The sequence below is a fragment of the Sturnira hondurensis genome, unplaced genomic scaffold (genome assembly GCF_014824575.4).
Source record: "Sturnira hondurensis isolate 20B ecotype Veracruz unplaced genomic scaffold, ASM1482457v3 Scaffold0002840, whole genome shotgun sequence".
NCBI classification, from domain to species: domain Eukaryota; kingdom Metazoa; phylum Chordata; class Mammalia; order Chiroptera; family Phyllostomidae; genus Sturnira; species Sturnira hondurensis.
Window position 1 is genome coordinate 28,557,025 of NW_028075471.1, and position 20,766 is coordinate 28,577,790.

The 20,766-nt window shown below is 45.0% G+C and overlaps 1 protein-coding gene across 4 annotated transcripts in view; it reads right to left on the minus strand.

Annotated features, from left to right (window-relative positions):
* BBS9 (Bardet-Biedl syndrome 9) overlaps positions 1–20,766 on the minus strand; it is a 359,454-nt gene that overhangs the window by 57,243 nt on the left and 281,445 nt on the right. For all 4 annotated transcript variants that reach the window (XM_037041162.1, XM_037041163.1, XM_037041164.1 and 1 more), the window contains one exon: positions 14,445–14,627. In XM_037041162.1, the coding sequence (XP_036897057.1) occupies positions 14,445–14,627 (183 nt within the window). The remainder of the gene's footprint in view (positions 1–14,444; positions 14,628–20,766) is intronic.

Below are 20,766 nucleotides of genomic sequence, written 5' to 3' on the forward strand. Positions count from 1 at the left end.
CATGATGGTGCCGGAGCTCCCCACATCCCCGCGCTGTGCTGAGTAAACACGGGGTGCTCAAGAAACGGGTCTGCTGGACAGAGAGGTGGAGAGACAGAGAACCAGGATCTTACCGATGGAGAGGACCTGAGCATCATTAGTCCAGTCTTGAGGGATTTTTTTTTTTAACCAGTATTTCTTCTACAATAGCAGCCATCTGCCTAGGCGTGGCTGTTTTCAGGATCCAAAATTACCGTTTTGGAGACAGTTAATTACTTTCAGGGACATGTGTAACCAGTAAAAAGCTATTCCTGTACTGAGCCAAAATCTGCCCCATTGGCCCTTGCCCTACCCTCCAGAGCCGGCGGAATAAATCTAACCTCTCTTCTACATGACAGCCCTCCATGTCTGTGAAGACAGCAATTCGGTACCCTCTCTTCCAGAAAAAACATCCCCAGTTCCTCCCGCTCTTCCTTATATAAACACAGGTTCGACTTTTCTCTCTATCCTAACCACTTGCCTTTGAATGAGCGCCAATGTTAAACACTTAAAAATTTATACAGCTAACTAGAGAATCCCAAACTGACCCCAAGACACCAAGCTGGGGAGGGAGTGGCAGCAAAGGACACAGCTGTCCCTCTTATTACTGGGGCTTCTCCCAGCCAGCCCGGCCTCTGCTTGCCTCTGCCCTCTGGGCAGCTGTGCCACACACCCTCACTGCGCAGTGAACAGACGACTAAGCCCCGGGCTTCTTCCACACTCACCACACATCTGCCCTCCAGGCTCACGTAGTTAGTTCTCTAGACCTGCGTGCAGGCTCTGCATACACCCACTCCAGAACTTCCAAATGCTTGCCAAAATCAGGAGTTCTTTTATTCTATTGAACCATTACAGATGCCACCAGGCAAATTAAGGAACAAATTAATTATTTTAGATTGATCTTGAAATTTTTTTCAAGAGCTGTCAAAGACTGTAAAACCAGCTACCTACTCCAAGCCACAAGAGAATAATAAATCACTAGTCACTACAAAGGTATCTGTATACAACTGCCCAAATCTAAACTAGACAAATACCTAAGACGGTATTTCAGTAGCAGTGGGAAGAGGTAAATGAAGACAGAGAACTAACCCAGATGTCACAGGAGGGGATCCATGTTCAAGTGGATTTGGAGCCACTGGCGAAGACTTCTGGAGAATACCAAGGAAAGGCCCTTTGAATATATAATATATAATTTGGCCTTTGGGTGCTCGGTGGTCATTCTGGCATTAAAACAGATTCTACCATTTCAGAGACTACTCATCTAAGCAAAGTACTGCTTCCAAAAGCAGGCTACAGTAGCATATTAGGTGATTTACGTAGAAATGCATTTAGTTAATGTAGAGGTACTGCAGAATTTCCTCTCCTACTGCCAACTTGCCAATCAAGTAAAAAAACCATGTCATGTTTAGGTATTTGGCATGCCTATTTCTTTAATATAATGAGGCATGATGCCAATACTTCAGGAAGATTGCTATGAAAATACAGGGTCATTATCTGGAGGGCCTGAATTGCTATACAAACTCAAGTTATGATAATGAAAAGTAATGTTTATAAGACAAAAAAAGAGCCTTTGAGAGTTTCATTAAATAAAAATGCAATGTGGTAATTCACTGATCAAACATGTAGCACACCTGCCTGATTAAATGTAACACAAAACTGCGGAAATCTGGAATCTCAAGAGTGAGAAGTACCTTAAAGGGAAGCTATTCAGCCACATCCAACCTCTGACAACCAGTTGTGAGGTAGCCTATATTGCAGCTAAATATAGCAACCAGCTATATTTAGCTGCAATATAAAGCAAACCACGCTGATTCCCCCCCCCCCCCCCCCCCCCNACCCCCCTTTTTCCCCCCCCCCCCCCCCCCCCCGTTTACACTCATCCTTTGCATTGGACCTGGGCTCCCTCTCTGACCTCAAGATCCATTTGGATAGAGGAACACAAAGTAGCTTCCCCGTGGAACTTGGTCCTGGGGAGCCACGTTCACTTTCAAACAAAACAAAACACTGGTGCTGCCCCACAGCCAGTCACCCTGACTAAATTAAAGGTTCCTCCAGTCCCATGCACTATTCAGTAGCAACTCACCAAAAAGTTAGGCTGGAAAATCAGATTGATGATGAAGACTCAAGAGGAAAGCGGCTTCTGGGGATGGTAAATTGGATAATTTGGACCAATTATCCCACTGATGAGGAAAATTTATAAAAGTCATTTCTTTAAAGGTATAGGAAAGCTAACGAGATAGTAGCAGGCCAGGATGGATGGGGCAGTGGAGGCCCAGGAAGGTGAGTCCTAGTTTGATGTTGTTGCCCACAGGCCGACAGGCAGCTCTGCCCTCCCCTCGCCCCTTCCTCCCCAGTTAAGGACGCAGGCTTGCTTATATGTGCCCACTAGACACAGCACAGGCCAGAAGACCTAGGCTGACTCGTGGCACCTTTCCTCCTAAGCTGCATATCCCTGGAAAAAATAGGTCAGCTCTCTGGGGCTCATTTTCTTCACCAGTTTAAAACCAGAAAAATAATCCCCCTTGCCAGGTGTTTGCAGATAGACATATTTAGCCATTGTAGGTAGGTACATAATTTCATGCAGTAATTCTTACTTGTGAGATTTTCTCTTGAGCTGGTGCCCATGAATAATAATAGCAGCAGAAATAACCATAACAGCAACGAGAGTACAAACTACTTAGGACCTTGTGTGTTGGAAAATGTGCAAAGAATTTCACAAAAATTATTGTGACTAGATCCTATACTATCCTATTGGACAGGTATCATAACGTGTAACTCAGGCTCTAACTGTACAGTTTTCCAGCAAAACTGACAGCGCCAGTAGGAGAGGCCGTGAGTCCAGGACCACCTGGCTCCAAACACGCTGCTCCTGACCTCTGTGCCACAGAGCACTTCTGTCCCATTTCACGTGCATGGCCGTCAGTCCGTTGTCATCACACCACCATAGGGTCCTTTACTGAACCACATGTTAGAAAATATCATAGGTCTTCCCCCAGAAAAGGTATGGCCATGATGGCCACACTCACGGAACCAAACTTTAAATCAGTTTCTATATCCAAGTGAATGGTCTGCATACAATTAAAAGGCATTTTACTTCAGAATCAAAAAACATTATGATCTGTACCAGTTTGGATGGGTCAAACTTTTAGCAGCTGCATCAGCTACTGAAATTGGCATCTAGAAAGGACCTTGGGATACCATGCCCCCTGGAAACGTAACTCTGATGGGCCTGAATGACAGCAGCTCATTTCAGGGACTCATTATTGAAGCTACTTGGAGAAGCCACTCCGATTGTGGAACCACAACGCACAGGGGATCACAGACTCCCCAAGTGCCCGCCGAGCAGCAGTCTGGAGAAAACCTTACTAAACCTAGGACAAGAGAGGACCGTGTGAATGAACGAAAGGTATCGGCTCCCCAACTCACAATGCTGTGTTCTTAACGATCTCAAAGCGCAAAGAATGGCCAACCTCAGGAAAATGACGTCTAACAGTATAAGAAGCCACTGGGTTAAGTGAAATAGTAAACAAATACTCATGCTAAAAGAATGACGGTGTTCCACATTTTCTTGCAAAACAAAAGCTGAGAGCTTTCCAGGCTGTGCAACAGGAAACTACAGACAGGACTGTGCTGTGTCCTGTTCCTGAGATGCACGCACGCAGATTACTGCCCTATGCCAAGCAAATACAGCTGAAGTAGGGAAATCGCCAAATGCCAGGAGGCCGATTAATTAAAGCAACACACAGGACTATTGGTAGAGCAGTAAACATCAATTTGCCTAAAATTTTCTGCTAATGCTGAACAGAAGCTGCTTAACATGCAGCAACATATGATTCAGCTGAGGGGGAAAATTGAGGCTTTGGGTTTAGTTGAAAATACTTAGAACAGATATTAGAGGCTCAGGGAAAAAATGAGAAAGGCAACGGTGCTCTTACACAGTGTCAACAACGCCCTTCGTGGCTCATTGGGACCACGGGGGACATGTGGGAAAACGTGGGTAGTGGTGGCCTAGAGTCAAACACTGAATGCACAGAAATTTCAGGAATACCTTAACCAATGTACATGGTTTATCTATTTCTTCTCATATAAAACTTATGTCTAAGTAAGTACAAAAGAGCACTTTCAATAATTACTAAAAGCGTTAGGTCATAAAAAACCACTATGTCATAATGTTGAATCGGCAGTGGGTCTTTTCTAAGAGTTGCATAAAATAATGTTGGAACGCTATAGGAATACAGCGACAGCTGCGACGTCTCGGATGACTCGTAGGTCTCCCGTCCAATCAGCACATTAAGTGCATTAGTTCTCATGAGCATTTTAAGGGATGAAGGGATTCCTCACGTCACCTGCCTGCCTCTGACCAGGGGCTCCCAAAGGAGGCCACAGACGCAGTGCAACGCTTGCAGGTCTAGTGCCTCCATGGTCACTGTCATGGAAGCAGCAGTGTTTGTCTTCCAGATGACAAAGGTAACCAAACATGCAAACCCTGAAGCTGCAAATGATGGTGACGACGCCCAAGGGAGGCTCAGTATGGGGTCTGGTTCACTGAGACCAAACAAGCAATGGGATTTTCAGTTACTTTGGGTAAGAAGTAGAATTTGGATAGGAGTTACTAAAGAAAAACCGTATTAAATATACTTTCATTTCAGTTTATGATGCTTCAGTGAATCATTTGTAGTAAGCCATGGCTACCTACTGAAGGCCAGATTATGCAGTAAAAAAAAACACAGTAAAAGATATACCTGAAATGTAAAAAGTGATAAGTGATTCTGTGTGTAGAGGCTCCTCAGACGTGGGCCCGGCCCTTGCCCCGGCCTGACAGGTGGGCAGGGCTGGGAGCCCTTGGTCCAAGGCCTCTGCACTGGCTGATGCCTCGCTGCACACACTGTTTCCAGCACTCCCTGGCTGTGCCTCCTGAGCAAGGCACTGGAGAGCCACGCTCACTCACTCCCTGCTTTCACGGCCTTCCTCTTGTCACTGGGTCGGTAGCAATACAAAGGGAAAGGGAGCTGAAGTGCACTCTGAACGGCCAGTCTCGCTTCTATTCGAGGCAGAACCAAGGCTTAGGGCGCGCCATAGTCTGCCAGGGGACACCGGCTAGCTAACTATTTCCTCAAAAAAGGGATTTGAACCCCAGTCTGACAGAGTATTCGAGTCAACTGATAGACCACAATATGCATTTTCCAACCATTAGCATTTACGTTGCTTTCACCATTTCATAATTAAAAACATAAACATTACAGCACCAAATAAATTTCAGTGAACTACGTTGAGTGTATTAACTTAGACTACCAGAGCCAAGTGTTGGATTAGTTTTATGGACCACATTTTCCAAGAGGGCTATCTGGAAAGACTGTATCAAAAATAGGTGGGTGCCCTGGTTCATGTGGCTCAGTGGACTGAGCACAGGCCTGCAAACCAAAATGTCACCGGTTCGATTCCCAGTCCAGACACACACCTGGGTTGTGGGCCAGGTCACCGGTTGGGGGTGTGCAAGAGGCAACAAACTGATATATCTCTCACACACTGATGTTTATTTCTCCCTCTTTGTCCTTCCCTTCCCCTCTCTCTAAAAATAAATAAAATCTTTTTTTAAAAAAGAAATAAATGGGTATGTCTATTTCACTACATGCCTGTCAGCACTATTACCAAATGTGGCTAAATTGGTGTAGGTAAAGTATAACTAATAGTCACTTTCACTTTAATATTCATCGTGATGAATATATTAAGATGGAAAATGTCTGTGTTTACTGATTGGAATTACAGGGCATGAATGAATTTATGTATAAATGTAAGTGTGTGGTGATTTGGCTACCATCTGTATCTTCATCATCTATACAGGAGAGATCACGGTTTACACTTATAGAACCCCAAAATACTTGAGGTGGCTCGCCAAAAGAAAACGGACAGTGCAAGATTAAAGTAGAATCCTTCCCTTTTAAAAAAGTGATTTTAAAAAAAAACTATAAATTGTTGAAGGAAAATCTGTAATTATATAAAATGTTATGAAAATAAATGAGGTATCAAGCAATCCCCAGATACTTATATCTGACTATATGCTTAATTTAAGTTTTAATTCTGTGGGGAGACAGGAGAATCTATCCTTATATTTATTAGAATATAAGACAAGCACGTGGACAGTTTTAGAGGATATAATGAAAGCTAAATCATGCCATACCTGCCAGTGAAACTCACAGGAGAACAAAAGCCAGAATAAATAGGGAGGAAATGAAAACTTACCTGCTCTTGAAGAGGGCGGACAGAGGGCTAAACAGAGGGCTAAACAGAGGACACTATTTGAGGTGAGGAGAAAGGCACTGTCAGCCCGCTCGGTGGAAGTTGTGTGCCCATGAAAAGTTGGCTTTCCAGAACGAGGCAGGGCACAGGAGGAGAGCACCTGGGGAGCCACAGGAAATGACTTTTTGAAAGACGACCTGCCGGAGCCAAGTGACTGTAAGTCCTGGCCACCTGGTTCTGGAGCCAAGCTGAACCAGGTCAGAGAGCCCCAGCCAGTGTTCAAGCACTTGGGGGACCAGAGGACAGTGGTGGGCAGACCCTAGCACAGCCACACAGGGCAGGCCAACCAAGAGACTTGGGTGGAAAGGCTAATTCAAATGCCACCACAGAAGGCCAGCACAGCAAGGCTGCAAGCCCAGGGGTTTCCCGGAAACATTCCCAGGGAACAGTAACTGGCCACAGACAGAGCCCACTGGCTTTAGAGGAGGTCACCGGGACCCACGGTGGGTTTCTAAAAGGGCACAGGCCCCAGACATGGCCACCTCGGCCCCTTCATGATTAGTAGACTCAATCTAGGTTGGGTAAAAGTATTTTAAGGAAACTGAGCTAATATAAATATACTTGCGGCCTGGAATCAAATGGGTGAGCAGTGTGGGGATGATGAGGGTCACTGTTTTCCTCATGGTGGTAGTGGTGTTTCCCTATTCAGTCCTTCACACCTAACTCACATCTTATTTCAAAAAGGATTTGAGCTGGCATGCAGGGGAGTGAAGCTCCAATTAATCAATGCCCTGCTCAGTTACTCAGTGTCTTTATTCTTCAGTGCATACATAGTATTAAATGGACACATAATTGATATACATGAGCCAAGTCTAAAAAGAGCACATGTCACCGCTTGTACACTGTATTCTACTTGGCTCCAATTCTGATGTATTTCAACTATCTCAATTTTAAAACAGCAAGCGAGTCACCAGGCAAGCTCCGAGATACATTCTATAAACTGATGGAGTAACCAAGTTGCATCGAACCAGCGGCGACAACACAGAGGGTGTGAACACTGTGAACGTAAAACCGATTCGTCCACATTTCTCTTGCTGGCCACGCTCATGGGAAACCCCGAAGTATTTACTGCCTGCACTGCGTTCCCACAGACAGCTGTGATTATGGTGCTGCTCGGACACTCCAGAAAGGCAGNGCAGGCCCCAGACATGGCCACCTCGGCCCCTTCATGATTAGTAGACTCAATCTAGGTTGGGTAAAAGTATTTTAAGGAAACTGAGCTAATATAAATATACTTGCGGCCTGGAATCAAATGGGTAAGCAGTGTGGGGATGATGAGGGTCACTGTTTTCCTCATGGTGGTAGTGGTGTTTCCCTATTCAGTCCTTCACACCTAACTCACACCTTATTTCAAAAAGGATTTGAGCTGGCATGCAGGGGAGTGAAGCTCCAGTTAATCAATGCCCTGCTCAGTTACTCAGTGTCTTTATTCTTCAGTGCATACATAGTATTAAATGGACACATAATTGATATACATGAGCCAAGTCTAAAAAGAGCACATGTCACCGCTTGTACACTGTATTCTACTTGGCTCCAATTCTGATGTATTTCAACTATCTCAATTTTAAAACAGCAAGCGAGTCACCAGGCAAGCTCCGAGATACATTCTATAAACTGATGGAGTAACCAAGTTGCATCGAACCAGCGGCGACAACACAGAGGGTGTGAACACTGTGAACGTAAAACCGATTCGTCCACATTTCTCTTGCTGGCCACGCTCATGGGAATCCCCGAAGTATTTACTGCCTGCACTGCGTTCCCACAGACAGCTGTGATTATGGTGCTGCTCGGACACTCCAGAAAGGCAGGCTTCGTGCCGACGGCCGACTTCCTCCTTTTGTTCGCCTCTTAAGACGAGTCATTAATAACAGTAATGATCAGCCACCTCTGTCATCACTCAGTCCAGACGGGCAGCACAATGGCCGTCTCATCAAACCTGGCCTGTGATGCAGAAGTCTTGAAACCTTGTGTAAGTGAGCCTCGATAAGTCCTGCCACACAATTGCGTTTCCTATTATAAACATCTGTTTCCTCACGTGAATCACGGTGAACATGTGATTGTTCAGTTTCTCTTTCCCTATCAGTTAGCAAAAGGCATAATCCATCAAAAAGTTAGGCTGAAGGTTCAAATCTCCATCTTAACTTTCCCAGGGGGCTTAAAGTTCAGTGCTAGAGAAGGGAACTGTTAAACTCTGAAGAACACCATACAGCTGTTCTCCTGCACACAGTGTATGTCTGCTGAGGACAGTGCACGCACCTTGAAAGCTAAGCGGAAGGCCAAATGCTATGCAATGTGCCCGATGCCTCCACCTCTAGGTCCATATGTAACCGGGTCCCCACCCTAGTGCACCGCTGCCTCGTCAAGAGAGCTTCCTCTGGAGACACATGGGAACAAACCAACATTTGGAGCAAAAGCCTGAGAGAGCCCGTTTGGAAAAACCGACACAGTCCCTCCTTGCCGCCGTGCCATCTGTTGGACTTCACATCAAAGAACCTTAGTTATCTAAGCTGTTTACTAGAAACATGGGAAGCAGGTCCTCACAGAGTTCAGAAAGGGCAGAGAGGAGGCATCCACATACCAGCTCCAAGCAACAGGACTTCCTCCGAAGCTGGATTCACGAGGATCATGAGGCTGTGTGCGGGCTCGAGAGGAGGGCATTCATGACAATGACATGGCCCGTGGAGGCCACATGGAAAAGAAAAGCAGCTTCTTGCCTTCCCTTCATGTAGATGCACTGCTCTCCCCCCCAAAAAAAATGTCCTGTCCCCAGGGCAATGTCTGGTTACCGCGCACAGGCTTATCCCAGAATGCCAGAAGTCAGGACAGCTAATGCCAACACCATGGCAGAACTCAATGCTGGCTCCTACCCCACTTCCTTCGTTCACCAAAATGTGCTGCAGTTGTCCACACAACAGACAAAACCCCTTCTCTCCTAACAACTGCTGGTGTGCACCAGAATTTCCTGCCACGATGAAAATGGCCTAGACTGGCACTGTCTCATGGGGCCACCACTTAACACTTGTGGCTGTCGAGGAATTCAGATATAGCTAGCGAGATCGAGGAACTAAATGTTAATGTTACTTCACTTTAATTTCAATTTCAATTTCAATAACCATACACGGTAAGCGGCTATCATTTTAGATGGCAAGTATGCTTATGGCTGACTACGACCTGGGTTTGTCTGCTTGTGATGTTGAAGTAAACCCACAGGGGGTGGCATGTGTTCTGCTTGCAGAGGTAGGCCACGTGTTTAGAACACTGCCTGAAATACAGTAGGTACCGAATAAATATTCATTAAGCAGTATTCCACATGACGGGATAAAAGACTGGTCCTATTCAGCCAGTCCTAAGGCAGGTACGGTTCTACAGCTGCGGGTTCTGCACAGCATCATGGAAGGAGGGGCACATAAAACCACAATTAAGTACTCTCTCACACTCCAGCCAGTGCCACAACCCTCACTGAGCTAAGGAGAGAGTGTTTTCTGTGGAACTTCTGCAGCAGAGGGTCAGGAGAAGCAGGTTTGGGGTCTGCGCTGAGAACTCAAATGCTCCAAAACATCCTAAATCCCAAACTGGAAAGGGAAGAAGACTCCTTTCAGAAGTGCCCTATCAGGTACGCTGACAAGGCATTATTTTGGGCATGTTACCGAATCCACCACGGGACTGGGGTTAAGAGCTCTATTTGGAGATGCCAAATAGAACATTTAATGTTTTTCTTAAAGTGAAAGGGAGTATCCCTACCAAAACACATTTAGCATATATAACTTTCAGCACCTTAAAAATATCACATAATAGTCTGCAATACCAACATTTATTTACCCCAAAAGCAGTACCAAGAAGTGGCAAAAATGGAGAAGTGTTACTAAAGAGAGAGATGAAAGAAAACATGTTCTGTTCCAGATGGGATGGCATTTTCCTTAAAAAAAAAAAAAAACAATAACATAGTGCAAAGAACATTACTTTCATTAGCAATGATAAGTTTTGAACACTTCTGCTTTGTCATTAAGAAGAAAATATTCCAGAATCCACTACAGCACTTATCCTGCCTTGGAACACATGCCTTCTACGTGGAACAGAACCGTTACGTGGTGCTGCTGAGAATGCAGGTAAAACATCTTCCGGGCACTTTCCTCCACCGCTCATACTTCCGGGGACATCTGACCTTGAATGGGGAGGAGTCTCTGCTGAAAACGTCGTCCACGTGTCGAAAGCTCTCCTCCCCACACATGCACTCTGCCATCCACCCTCAACCAAACTGGCTAAATTACATTCAGATTTTTGTGGTATCATAATAACTTCAATATGGGATATATTTTCAACATTCTGGTCAGAGACTCCTTTCTTCCCCGCCTCACCCTCCTTCCAAGTTATTTCAGGCTTGCATATTTCATTTTCACATCTCAGTGGGACACCCATCACATAACATTTATTTGTGAGGTCTGGAGGCATAATGCAGGGGATTGTGAACTGCCATGTCAAAACCACACACTGCATGAGTACGTCTTCAAGAATGAAAAAAGGATTCCTTTTTTCTCAAGATACATACGCTGTCTCGGAGGTATAAGTCCAACGTGAATGCCACAGCCTAATCAAAGATGAAGGGCAGAACAAGCAATATTAAAATGTCTTTATGGATTCATTCCTCTCCAAGTTATGTTTTTATCCAATGTCCTGTCTCATTAATGACTTCAATGGACATAATGAGTATACACACCTTCTAATCCCACCAAATTCAGAAGAGAGTTGAACAAGTTTCCTCTGCACGTTCTGGGAGGGTTGGCAGCACAGAATATGGACGCGGGGTGAGATGGGGCTTTGAGCAGATGCCAAGTCCATCCACCTGTCTACAGGAACGAATACACTCATACTTCTAGTAAAATGGGGCTGCTCTAGAGATCTTGAGAGTCAGAAATCCCACAGTCTCTCTTGGGAAGCAATTCCTACATTTGAGAATGCTTATTTCTAGGAAATTCTTCCTTTGGATCTAACCATTTCAGGAGCAAGAGCGCAGTGTAGCCACACAGGGGCCCCTGCGAGCCAGGGCCCCTAACATGCTTTCATGCTTGCTGTCACCATCTTAAAATTCTCAATGATTTGATCTCTGAACTTGAAGTGAAGTCTGATGAGACAATGAAGGGAAGACATGCAAACGTGTGCACCCTCCTCCTCTCCGCCCTATTCATACACAGGCCCCTAAGCTCTGAATTCCTGTGGTCCCGGGATGAATGGGAGGCTCAGAGCAAGTTCGAGGAAGGCAGGTTACACCTGAACAGATAAAGCAGGGGCAAGGACAGCCATAAAAGGTTTCGAACTAGAACTTGTTTTTGAATGAGGAAAGAAGGCAACAGATTCAAGGAAACAGGAGTGACTAAGGAAGCCCATTTTACTCCTGCTACTTCCCTATACTGTCCCACCACTGCACTGCAGGGACGGCAGTGACGGAGAGCCCCTGGGCTCTTGGTACTTCCTTCCTCATCAGGAAGCGGAAGGTAGGGAGTGTGGGTAGATGTGTGCGTTGCAAGAAGGGAAATGCAGACAGGCTTTGTGTAGACTCCACAGTTCTGCAAGAACAAAACAGACACGCATGCATCGGCTGCCAAATACAAATGGTGTTATTATGATGAGTCCGGAAATGAGTTTAATGTTGTTCTATCGGTATTAAAACTGGCATTGCCTGTTACAAAGATTAATGGTAACATTCATGCTAACAATGTAAATTTTTAATTTTTCTATATTCAGAACATAAAATAGCAAATAAAAACACTGTGATGAGAGAAAGAGGATGTGCAAAGTAAAAGCTTTGTTCATAACGCCTGTTTTAACAGCACCTGAGCCCTTTCCCTGCTATTTTGTAACAAGGGGTCCGCATTTCCATTCTGCATTAGGCCCTGTAAATCACACAGTGGGCCTGTGCCCCCTCCCCATGTTCCCACGCACATGCACTGTGTCCATCCTGCCAATCACCTCTTGTCACTCATCCAATGAACACTGACTGTACTATGTGAGGCGTTGTGCCAGGCTCTAGAAATATTAAAATGAGTCAGATACCATTCCCACCCTCCAGTGCAGTTGAAGAGACAAATAACCGTGGAAAGGTAATAACAGTTACCTTGCATGACTTCGGTGCAAAATGTAAGTAATATACACAAACTGTACAAACCACTTCCGATCATGATGAGCACTCTGTTCAGTTATCTCAATACAACCTACTGGGGTGGGTCCTAGTCCTGTGTCCATCCTACGGCTATGGAAGCAGGGGTTTAGATGGGTTAGAAACTTGCCCACTGGGACTTGGCCACTGGGTGGTAGGACCAGGACCTGAGGCCACCCCAGTCTTTTCGATGACTAAATCTGAGCTCAGTAAGTGTAACTCTAACCACTATAATCTTTATTTTCTACTACAGCCACACCTTGGTACTTGTCAGCTTCAGAACTTGTCACCCCCTGGACTCGTCGCATTTTGATAAGAAACAAGCGTCTCGGCAGTCAGCGCTTGCTCGGGACTCGTCACACTTGCTAGAACTTGTGTGAGTCGCATCGCCGTCCCGCAAGAGAAAATGCTTCACCGTTTGGACTTGTAGGTTTTGACACTCATTATGAATTCTGGAATGAATTAACAATGAGTGCCGAGGTAAAACTCTATTATAATGTCAACATTTCCACTTTCTCACAGGTCATTTTTAGCTGTAATTTTATCTATCTAAAAAAGTATACTCTTAATTTTTTCTAAATGATTTACTAGTATTTGATTCAGGATGTAAAATAATGGTGGATTTTTTGAATCGGACAATATTTTGACCCTACTATAGAAAACTGGATTCAACTGACAAAGTCCGTTATTTTCAAAATCATGTTCATGACCTTGCTTGCTAAAATACAGTGTACTGGTCAAAAACATGTACTTCCATACCCGGACGACCTGGCTCCAAACCCGGGCTCCACCCCACTAGTTTCGGAAAGGGACTTAACTCTCAAAGCCTAAATTTTCCGCTACGTAAAATGGGGATGAAAATAGTACCTTTACTACCTCACATGGACGTGCGTAAATTTAAACAAGGTAATCCTGCTACAACATTTAAAGTGACACCTGGTAACTAGTAAGCACTCAAAGATGGTATTTTTAGTACAGTTATTTTTAGTACCATGTTCTCATACCTGTGCTGAAAAAAAGATTGGAAATGACTTTTTTTCTTGAAATGGTTTCCAGCAATAACTAAGTACAAGGGTCTCTAATTTCCAAAAAGTCTATTATTTCTTTGTAACAAAAGCAGCTGGTGATCATAGATACCTCTACAAAGCAATGGATCTGCAATATTTTTATTTCAGTAATCCTTTACCCAAAACTCCAAATACAAACCCCCATTTTTCCCCTTTCATTTAAATTGCCTATTCAAAGGATCAAGGGTACACAAGAGTTTATGAACTGTATAAAAAGAAGGATGTAAATACAATGGAATATTCCTGTCATAAACCACAGCTACCTCGATTGTCTCTAACCCTTGAAGCGACACTTACATTTGAGGACACTGAGCAAAGTAAAATGGCTGGCTGTTCGCTCTGGCAGAAAAGGAAAGAAGGAGCCAACCTGAAGGCATGCCACCGGCACCTGGGCACTCAGAAGACTGTTTCCCTGGCTTCTCAGGGGTCGAAGAGCACATAAAATAACAGACTGGGTACCACCTAAAAATGGACCACATGCCTACTTTTAAAATAGCTCTAGAAAAAGAAAGCTTTTATTTGACATTTTTATAATAATTTAAAGAAAAAAAGCAGGATTGGGGTTAAAAAATTAAAAAACCCAAACCATTATATGGTATCTTAAAAAACATGATAGCCATGTGCCCTGGCCAGGAGACTCAGTTGGTTGGAGTGTCATCTATATACCAAAAACCTGCAGGTTCAGTCGCCAGTCAGGGCACACACCTAGGTTGAGGGTTCAATCCCTGGTCAGGGTTTGTACAGGAGGCAACTGACCTATGTTTCTCTCTCTCCCAACCTCTCTCTTTCTCTCTCTCTCACGTGCAAAACAAATCAACAAGCAAAGCCATGACAGCCATGGGATGTCTTCCTAAAGCACACTCTCCTTCCAGACAGAGTGGCCACTCCTGCCGCAGACCGTGGGTCCTTACCAACTCCTGAGTGTCCTGCTGCGGCGGCAGAAACGCAGCCTCCAGAATCGCAACCTGGTCCGCACTGAGCTTCTGCCACAGTCCGATCAGCAGGATCATCAGATGGGTGGCACTCTTCAGCCTGGTGAGAGACTGGAACAGGCTGTCTTGGTTTTCCTCGATCGCGTCTGCTAGAGCGATTATCTGCAGAAATCACCAACTTCGGTTAGGGGCAATTTCACAAGTCATGGGCCCTCCACAAACTACAGTTGGCTCACTCCTGTTTTTCTTTCAAGCAGCTTGATGAGCTTTGTCTCCCCAAACACAAGCAACATTGAGTCATAAAAGAGTTATCATTCATCTGTTCACTTCCTTCTGTGAAAAATATGCCCAAAGTAATTCCAAATCCATATGGCTGGGAGATCAAAAATATCCATGAAATCAGCTTAATGGGGACATTGTTCAATGTCACTTCACCACGGTGACCTTCTACAATATATGATAATACAAGTAACATCTAACACAGTTAGAAGAGCCTTTAACAACAGTTGCAGAGATGGTTAACTTTCAAAATTCTTAACAAAATAACTGCATTTGCCTCATAGTTTAAAATCATAAGTCCATTAAACCCTTTTCAGAAAATAACTATCTCCTTCTGATTATTATTCTTTATCCATGTCACGGTTGGAATATCAATATTTCCTTATTTTATCTAAAAGGTAGATAATGTTCAAGCACTCAGCCAGTTGAGTAATGTGTCATTTTTTAAATACAAATGTCAGACATCAGCCCACAAGGACCTGAAAGAAAAAAAAATGTTTAAGGTGTGTTAGCTTTACAATGCCAAATCTACTTGGGATAAAATTGGCGGGAGGGAATAGAACTGCTTGTTTTTTTAACCCTCATGAGTAATCCTGTGGAAAAAAGAACTAAAGCACCAATTGGATGGGACATCCAAAACTCCCCATTGGTGTTTTATTTTACTTTAGTGTCTACGTGAATTTTGTGCTCATTAAAAGTAATGAACTGACTGGCCCAAGGGCTCAAGGCATCTGACAGCCCCCGAGATGGGAACAGCGAGAGTCAGAGCAACGCGAGCTCCTTCCTGCAGGCCCACCGGTTGAGTGAGCAGAGCTCAGGTGAGTGGGGAAAGTCTAGTGCAGATGGTCCATTCACTGCTATTTCATGGGCTGCTGACGCTGGCCCGAAGAGCTTGCAAAAACACCATCATTCAAACAAGCAGACTCTACAGATTCTCCCCAATTCCTCCTCCCAAATTCCACGGGTGAAGTGGCACTGCAGGGGGACAGTCATCAGAGTGCCCAGGAGACACTGGAACAGAGATGTAGACGAGAGAAAGACAAAGGGAGCAGACTGGGATTCTTTGCCATGTGGTTCAGGGCTTGCAGGAGTTATGAAAGGCAGTAAGTTCACATTCAGCTCTCCAGGGAGCCCCGGGTGTTTGGACCAAGGTCAGCAGCACAATCAAGTACATTGTTTACTGTGTGCCTAGTGCTGGGCTGCTTTCCATTGTATTCAAAAGACGTGCATGATATCCTACAGACCAGGAGGATCTTATAATTTTTTGGATAGAAAATATACATACACAACCAATTAGTGGAAATATTACTGTAATAATTCCCCAATTATGCAGAACAAAAAGTAAGTGTGAAAGAAGTTACCAAAGGGACAAATTATTATGGGCCAGAGTTAATATCCCCAGGGCCTTTTTAATCCAATGAAGCTTGGAACTCATCCCTTGACCATTACTCCCAGCAGTCCCCTTGAAGAGACAGAAAGAGGCCACTTTTCTTAAACCAAAACATCTGGAATCATCTGTGCCCCCCCAACACACACACGCCCCACAATTACAGCTGACTCCTGTTAAAGTCTAAATTTATATATTTTTCCCTTCCTGGGAACATTACCAATTAAGCCTCATTGTGGGGGTCATGGTATTAATGCACAGACGCTTATTGTCAATAAGCCCAGATCGTACAAAGATCAAGGTCATGTATACCTCCTGAGTGCCAGGTATGTGCAAAAATGTGCAGGAAGCACTATAAGGAATTCAATGGAGACAGATATCTCCACCTTCAAAGAGTTTATAATGGAGAAAGGAGAACCGGTCAAGGCAAATGTTGAGCACGCAGGGAAGGCCCCATAGACTGTAAAGAAGAATGCCACTGACATTAGGGTCATTGATAAGAATAACCTGTCCAGTGAACTGGGCATTGACTGCAAGCCAAGCATCCTGCTCTATGCATCTGCCCATCACACCTCCTATGTGACTTAGTTGGCACAATCTCCACTTTGCAGATGATGCCCCTGAGGCTTAGCCCATGTAAGGAATGTGCCAGTACTGCACACAGGGCATGCAAATGGTGCCCTTGCTTAGAAGGGCTCAATGCCTGGTCTAGTGCCCTGCTGTCCTGAAATTCTCAGCAATTTCATTTTCGAAGTTGTGTTTTGTCAGTGAAGTCCCTGGGATAATGGAGCATGCACAGGAGCAGAGGAAACGTGCTCACTAGCTGCTAGATAGAGTTACATGCTCTTCCATTTGCACTTACAACGGGCATCGCATAAGATAAAGATGAATGGCCGAATTCATACTAGCAATTTAGAATTTTAACTTTCCCTTACTTGGAATGACATGAGCCAGAAAATACTAGATACCATCAGCAGGTGTGAAAGGGAGACCACTGCAGGAAGGGAAAGGCTTCCTACTTAAGTGGCTGTTCGAACAGTACTTTCTTCCTGCCTATTAACAAGGGCCTGCCTTTTCATTTTGCATTACAAACTGCAAATTCAGTAGCTGGCTTGACCATCACCTAGTGAACCGGAGGCCAGGATTCAGATGTCAGAGTCTCTCCCTCCCAAGCCTGCAGGAGCCCTGAGGTCCCTCACAGGGGTAGAGAAGGGCCCAGCTACAACTGAATGGGCAGGGTCTTTGAAAGGAAAGGTGGAGGAAGAAGCAGCCAGCTCTGACTGGCTCAGGAGGAAGGACCAGTTGTTCAAGTTTTGGAAATTTGGTGAGCCAGGTGTTAAACACCGCCACTATAAAAAATGAAATGACATAAATTTAAAATTAAATACATTAAAGCAAAGGTAATACATACTCAAAATCACTTCCTAATTACTTGACTCTTATCTAGGCCCTTGAGGTTATTTACATCTATTATCCCCCACAGACTGGAAACAGAAATGGCTACTGTCCATTTTTTTCCCAAGTCTACATTCTGTGGCCTCCTGGGGGTCACTTGAAATTGGCCATGGTGGAAGTTCCTGCCGCACAGAGGTGAACAAATGCCCCAAAGCCAGCCTTCTCCCCCCGGAGCTGGTGGCTAAATACTCACCAGCACGTCACTTAGAAGAGGTACCTGAAATCTGTCCTCAAGAATAGATACTGGATGTGGGGGCTTTAAAAGTGAAGGAAATGCCCTGGCCAGGTGGCTCAGGTGGTTGTAGCATCATCCTGTGCACCAAAAGGTTGCTGGTTCAATCCCCAGTCAGGGCACACACCTAGGTTGTGGTTTCAATCCCCAGTAGGCTGTGTATGGGATGTCACTGATGGATGTTTCTCTCTGACATTGCTGTTTCTCTTTCTCTCTCTCTCTCAAATCAATAAACATATCCTCAGGTGAGAATTTTAAAAAAAGTGAAGGAAACACTTGACCAACTGCATTAAAGCAGAAAAGTGAGGCTGCTTGTTTGGAGAAGAACAAATATTCCAGTCGGGGAACAGCATTTGATGAGCCAGAAGAAGACAATGTGGGCAACTGACGTCAAAGAACCACAATGTCAAGATGAAGAATATGCACTCAACACTGTCAGCATTGGGGAGCCATGGAGGACTCGGAGTGTGGGCTTCACCAGATGGAGGGGACTCTCTAAGCCACACTGGAGCACAGTGAACATTCGGGGCATTTGCTGGGACTTAGGAGAGGCGTTTATGCGTGTTCCTCACTACCAAGGGAAAATTCTTACTAAGTGTAACAACATGTCAGTTCGTGGACCCACCCAACTTGCTAAGCGCAGCTGTGGTGGAGGAGAGACTTCTCAGTGAGACAGCGGAGCGGGCCACAGGCTCTTTCCTGAGCGGGGCCCACAGCGCCTCCGTCCAGGAGATGCACCATTTCTCCAGGTCCTAGTCTCTGCCTGGACAAGTGTCTATGCCATTGTGGACAGAGCCTGCTATCCCCAAATGGTCACGGGAACTGGGAAGAAAAGGAATAAACAATTCCTTACGTAAATTACCCCCAAGGAAACCTCCCTGACCCACTGGCCAGCACGAAATACTAAACAGATCTCCGTGTTCTCCATCTGGTTGTACACGTAACAGCCAAGTTTACTTTGTCCTCCACAAGAGCCAAATGAATGTTGCAGAATTAACACAATAAAAAAAGGGCTGGAAAAACTGGATCTGTCAGGAGTCAGATCTGACCAAGGCCTAGAAGATTTCGCCGCTCACCTGGAACTGAGAAAACGAGGCCGACCAGCTGTAGGACTGTAACGTGAGGGAGAGGGATCTTTCCCAGCTCATCACGGGCCGTGCAAGATGTGTGTTCCCGGGTGTTCAACGGAATACAGCAAGGGGAGGGCTTAGGAAACAATAAATGCTAACGATTTCAAGCGCAATGTGTTGATGACCTTTGTTTTGCTTTTTCAAATTGAACATTTCCAAATAAAATGGAGACCCCAGAGGACATCCCTGTCCCACTGCCATATCAGTTGATGCCAAAGTAATGAGGCAGAGGCCCAGGGAGCTGCTTGCAGGAAAACGCTCAGCTCGTAAAGTGAGTGTGAAATTAATCCCAAACACTTCCAGCTGCCAAGATAGGCTCTGAAATGGGTTACAGGAAAGCAGCAGCCGCAACAGCCGAGTAGACATGAATCATGCGATGTGAACACAGACATGTCCAATTTCTTCACCTAAACTCGCCATCAAATCTGTCTCCAGATCTCAGGTGTGGCACACAGAACCCCAACTGCATTGCTATCTGACTGTCATTTACGGATCCCCGGCCATGGGCCAGGGCCCTGCACTCGGGCTGCTGGACTCAGGTTACCCTCAGGACTACCCTCTTGGCGAGGAACTATGGGTCCCCTGGGCCCCGATGCTGTGATGAGGAGACAAAGGCTCACAGCTCCGATAAGCTTACAGCTCAGGTGAACACACTGCCAATGGTCGTGAACTAGGGAGAAGAGCGGGGATTCAGGTCCTGACTTCCGACTCCTCACTGAGCGCCCCGCCCCTTCTTCTGCAACCGTGAATAAATGTAGACAGCTGGCCCTAAAATAATCCAGTAGGTTTTTATCTTGATAATCCAACAAAGATATTAAGGGAAAGTACACATCCATCATAGGCATGTGTGCTTTAGTTAAGTCTTCCTGCAGTGGGGGCTCTTAACATGGCGTCTGCTCAAGCTGAAAATTCCAGGTGGATTTCTGCCTGAAGTTACAACAGAAAGGAAATTCGTTTACGATTTGTAAAGGACAAGAAGTTAACATAGTAAGTTTTTCCCTCTTAACAAAGGGACATTTATCATGCTGCAGATAGCTCAAAATCATGATGACTGTAGAAAACAGCTATTTTCTAGGGTTACTGCATTAGTGAGACTATTTGTATTAAAGGGATGACTCATTTATTGTCTAAAAAAATCTCAGGTTACAATGTTTTCGGTGGTCTGAGCAAGCAGAAGCTCTCTGATAATACTTTGTCAACATTTGCTGAGGGCTTTCTAGGACCCAGCATGGCGCTAACCTCTTTACAGGGATTATCTCATTTCATTCTTGAAACAATTTCACGAGGCAGATACCACTGTTGTCCCCACTTAAAAAATAAGGAAACAATTATAGAAAGGGTCAAGCAGTGAGTAAGCCGCAAAAGCCAGGATTCATACCCAAGCAATCTGATCCAAGAATTGTCACCAAGTAATATTGCCTGCACTAATTTTCTGCCTGCACATCAGTTTCACCGTAAGTAATATGTGGAACAAATTCTATCTAAAGCTTCCCAACGGGAGGTTTCAGCTTTGCTGACCTCCCAATACCCCTGTGAAGCAAGATAGGCTTATTTTATAAAAGGCCGGCGGGGACGAACAAGATGAGAAAATGTAGTTCCTCTGACAGGATAAGCTGGTAAATCCTGGGGGCCAATGTGGCACGCTGTGTGGGGACAGACGGTGACCTGAGAGTCCTGGACACAGAGCTTTTAGCTCTGGTTTCTCTACGAAGTCACTTCATGTCAGCATTCAGCTCACTTCCCTTTTCTGGGCTCTCGTCTCATCACCTTTAACATGCATCAGTGGGGAATATGATATCTAACATCAATCACAGCTGT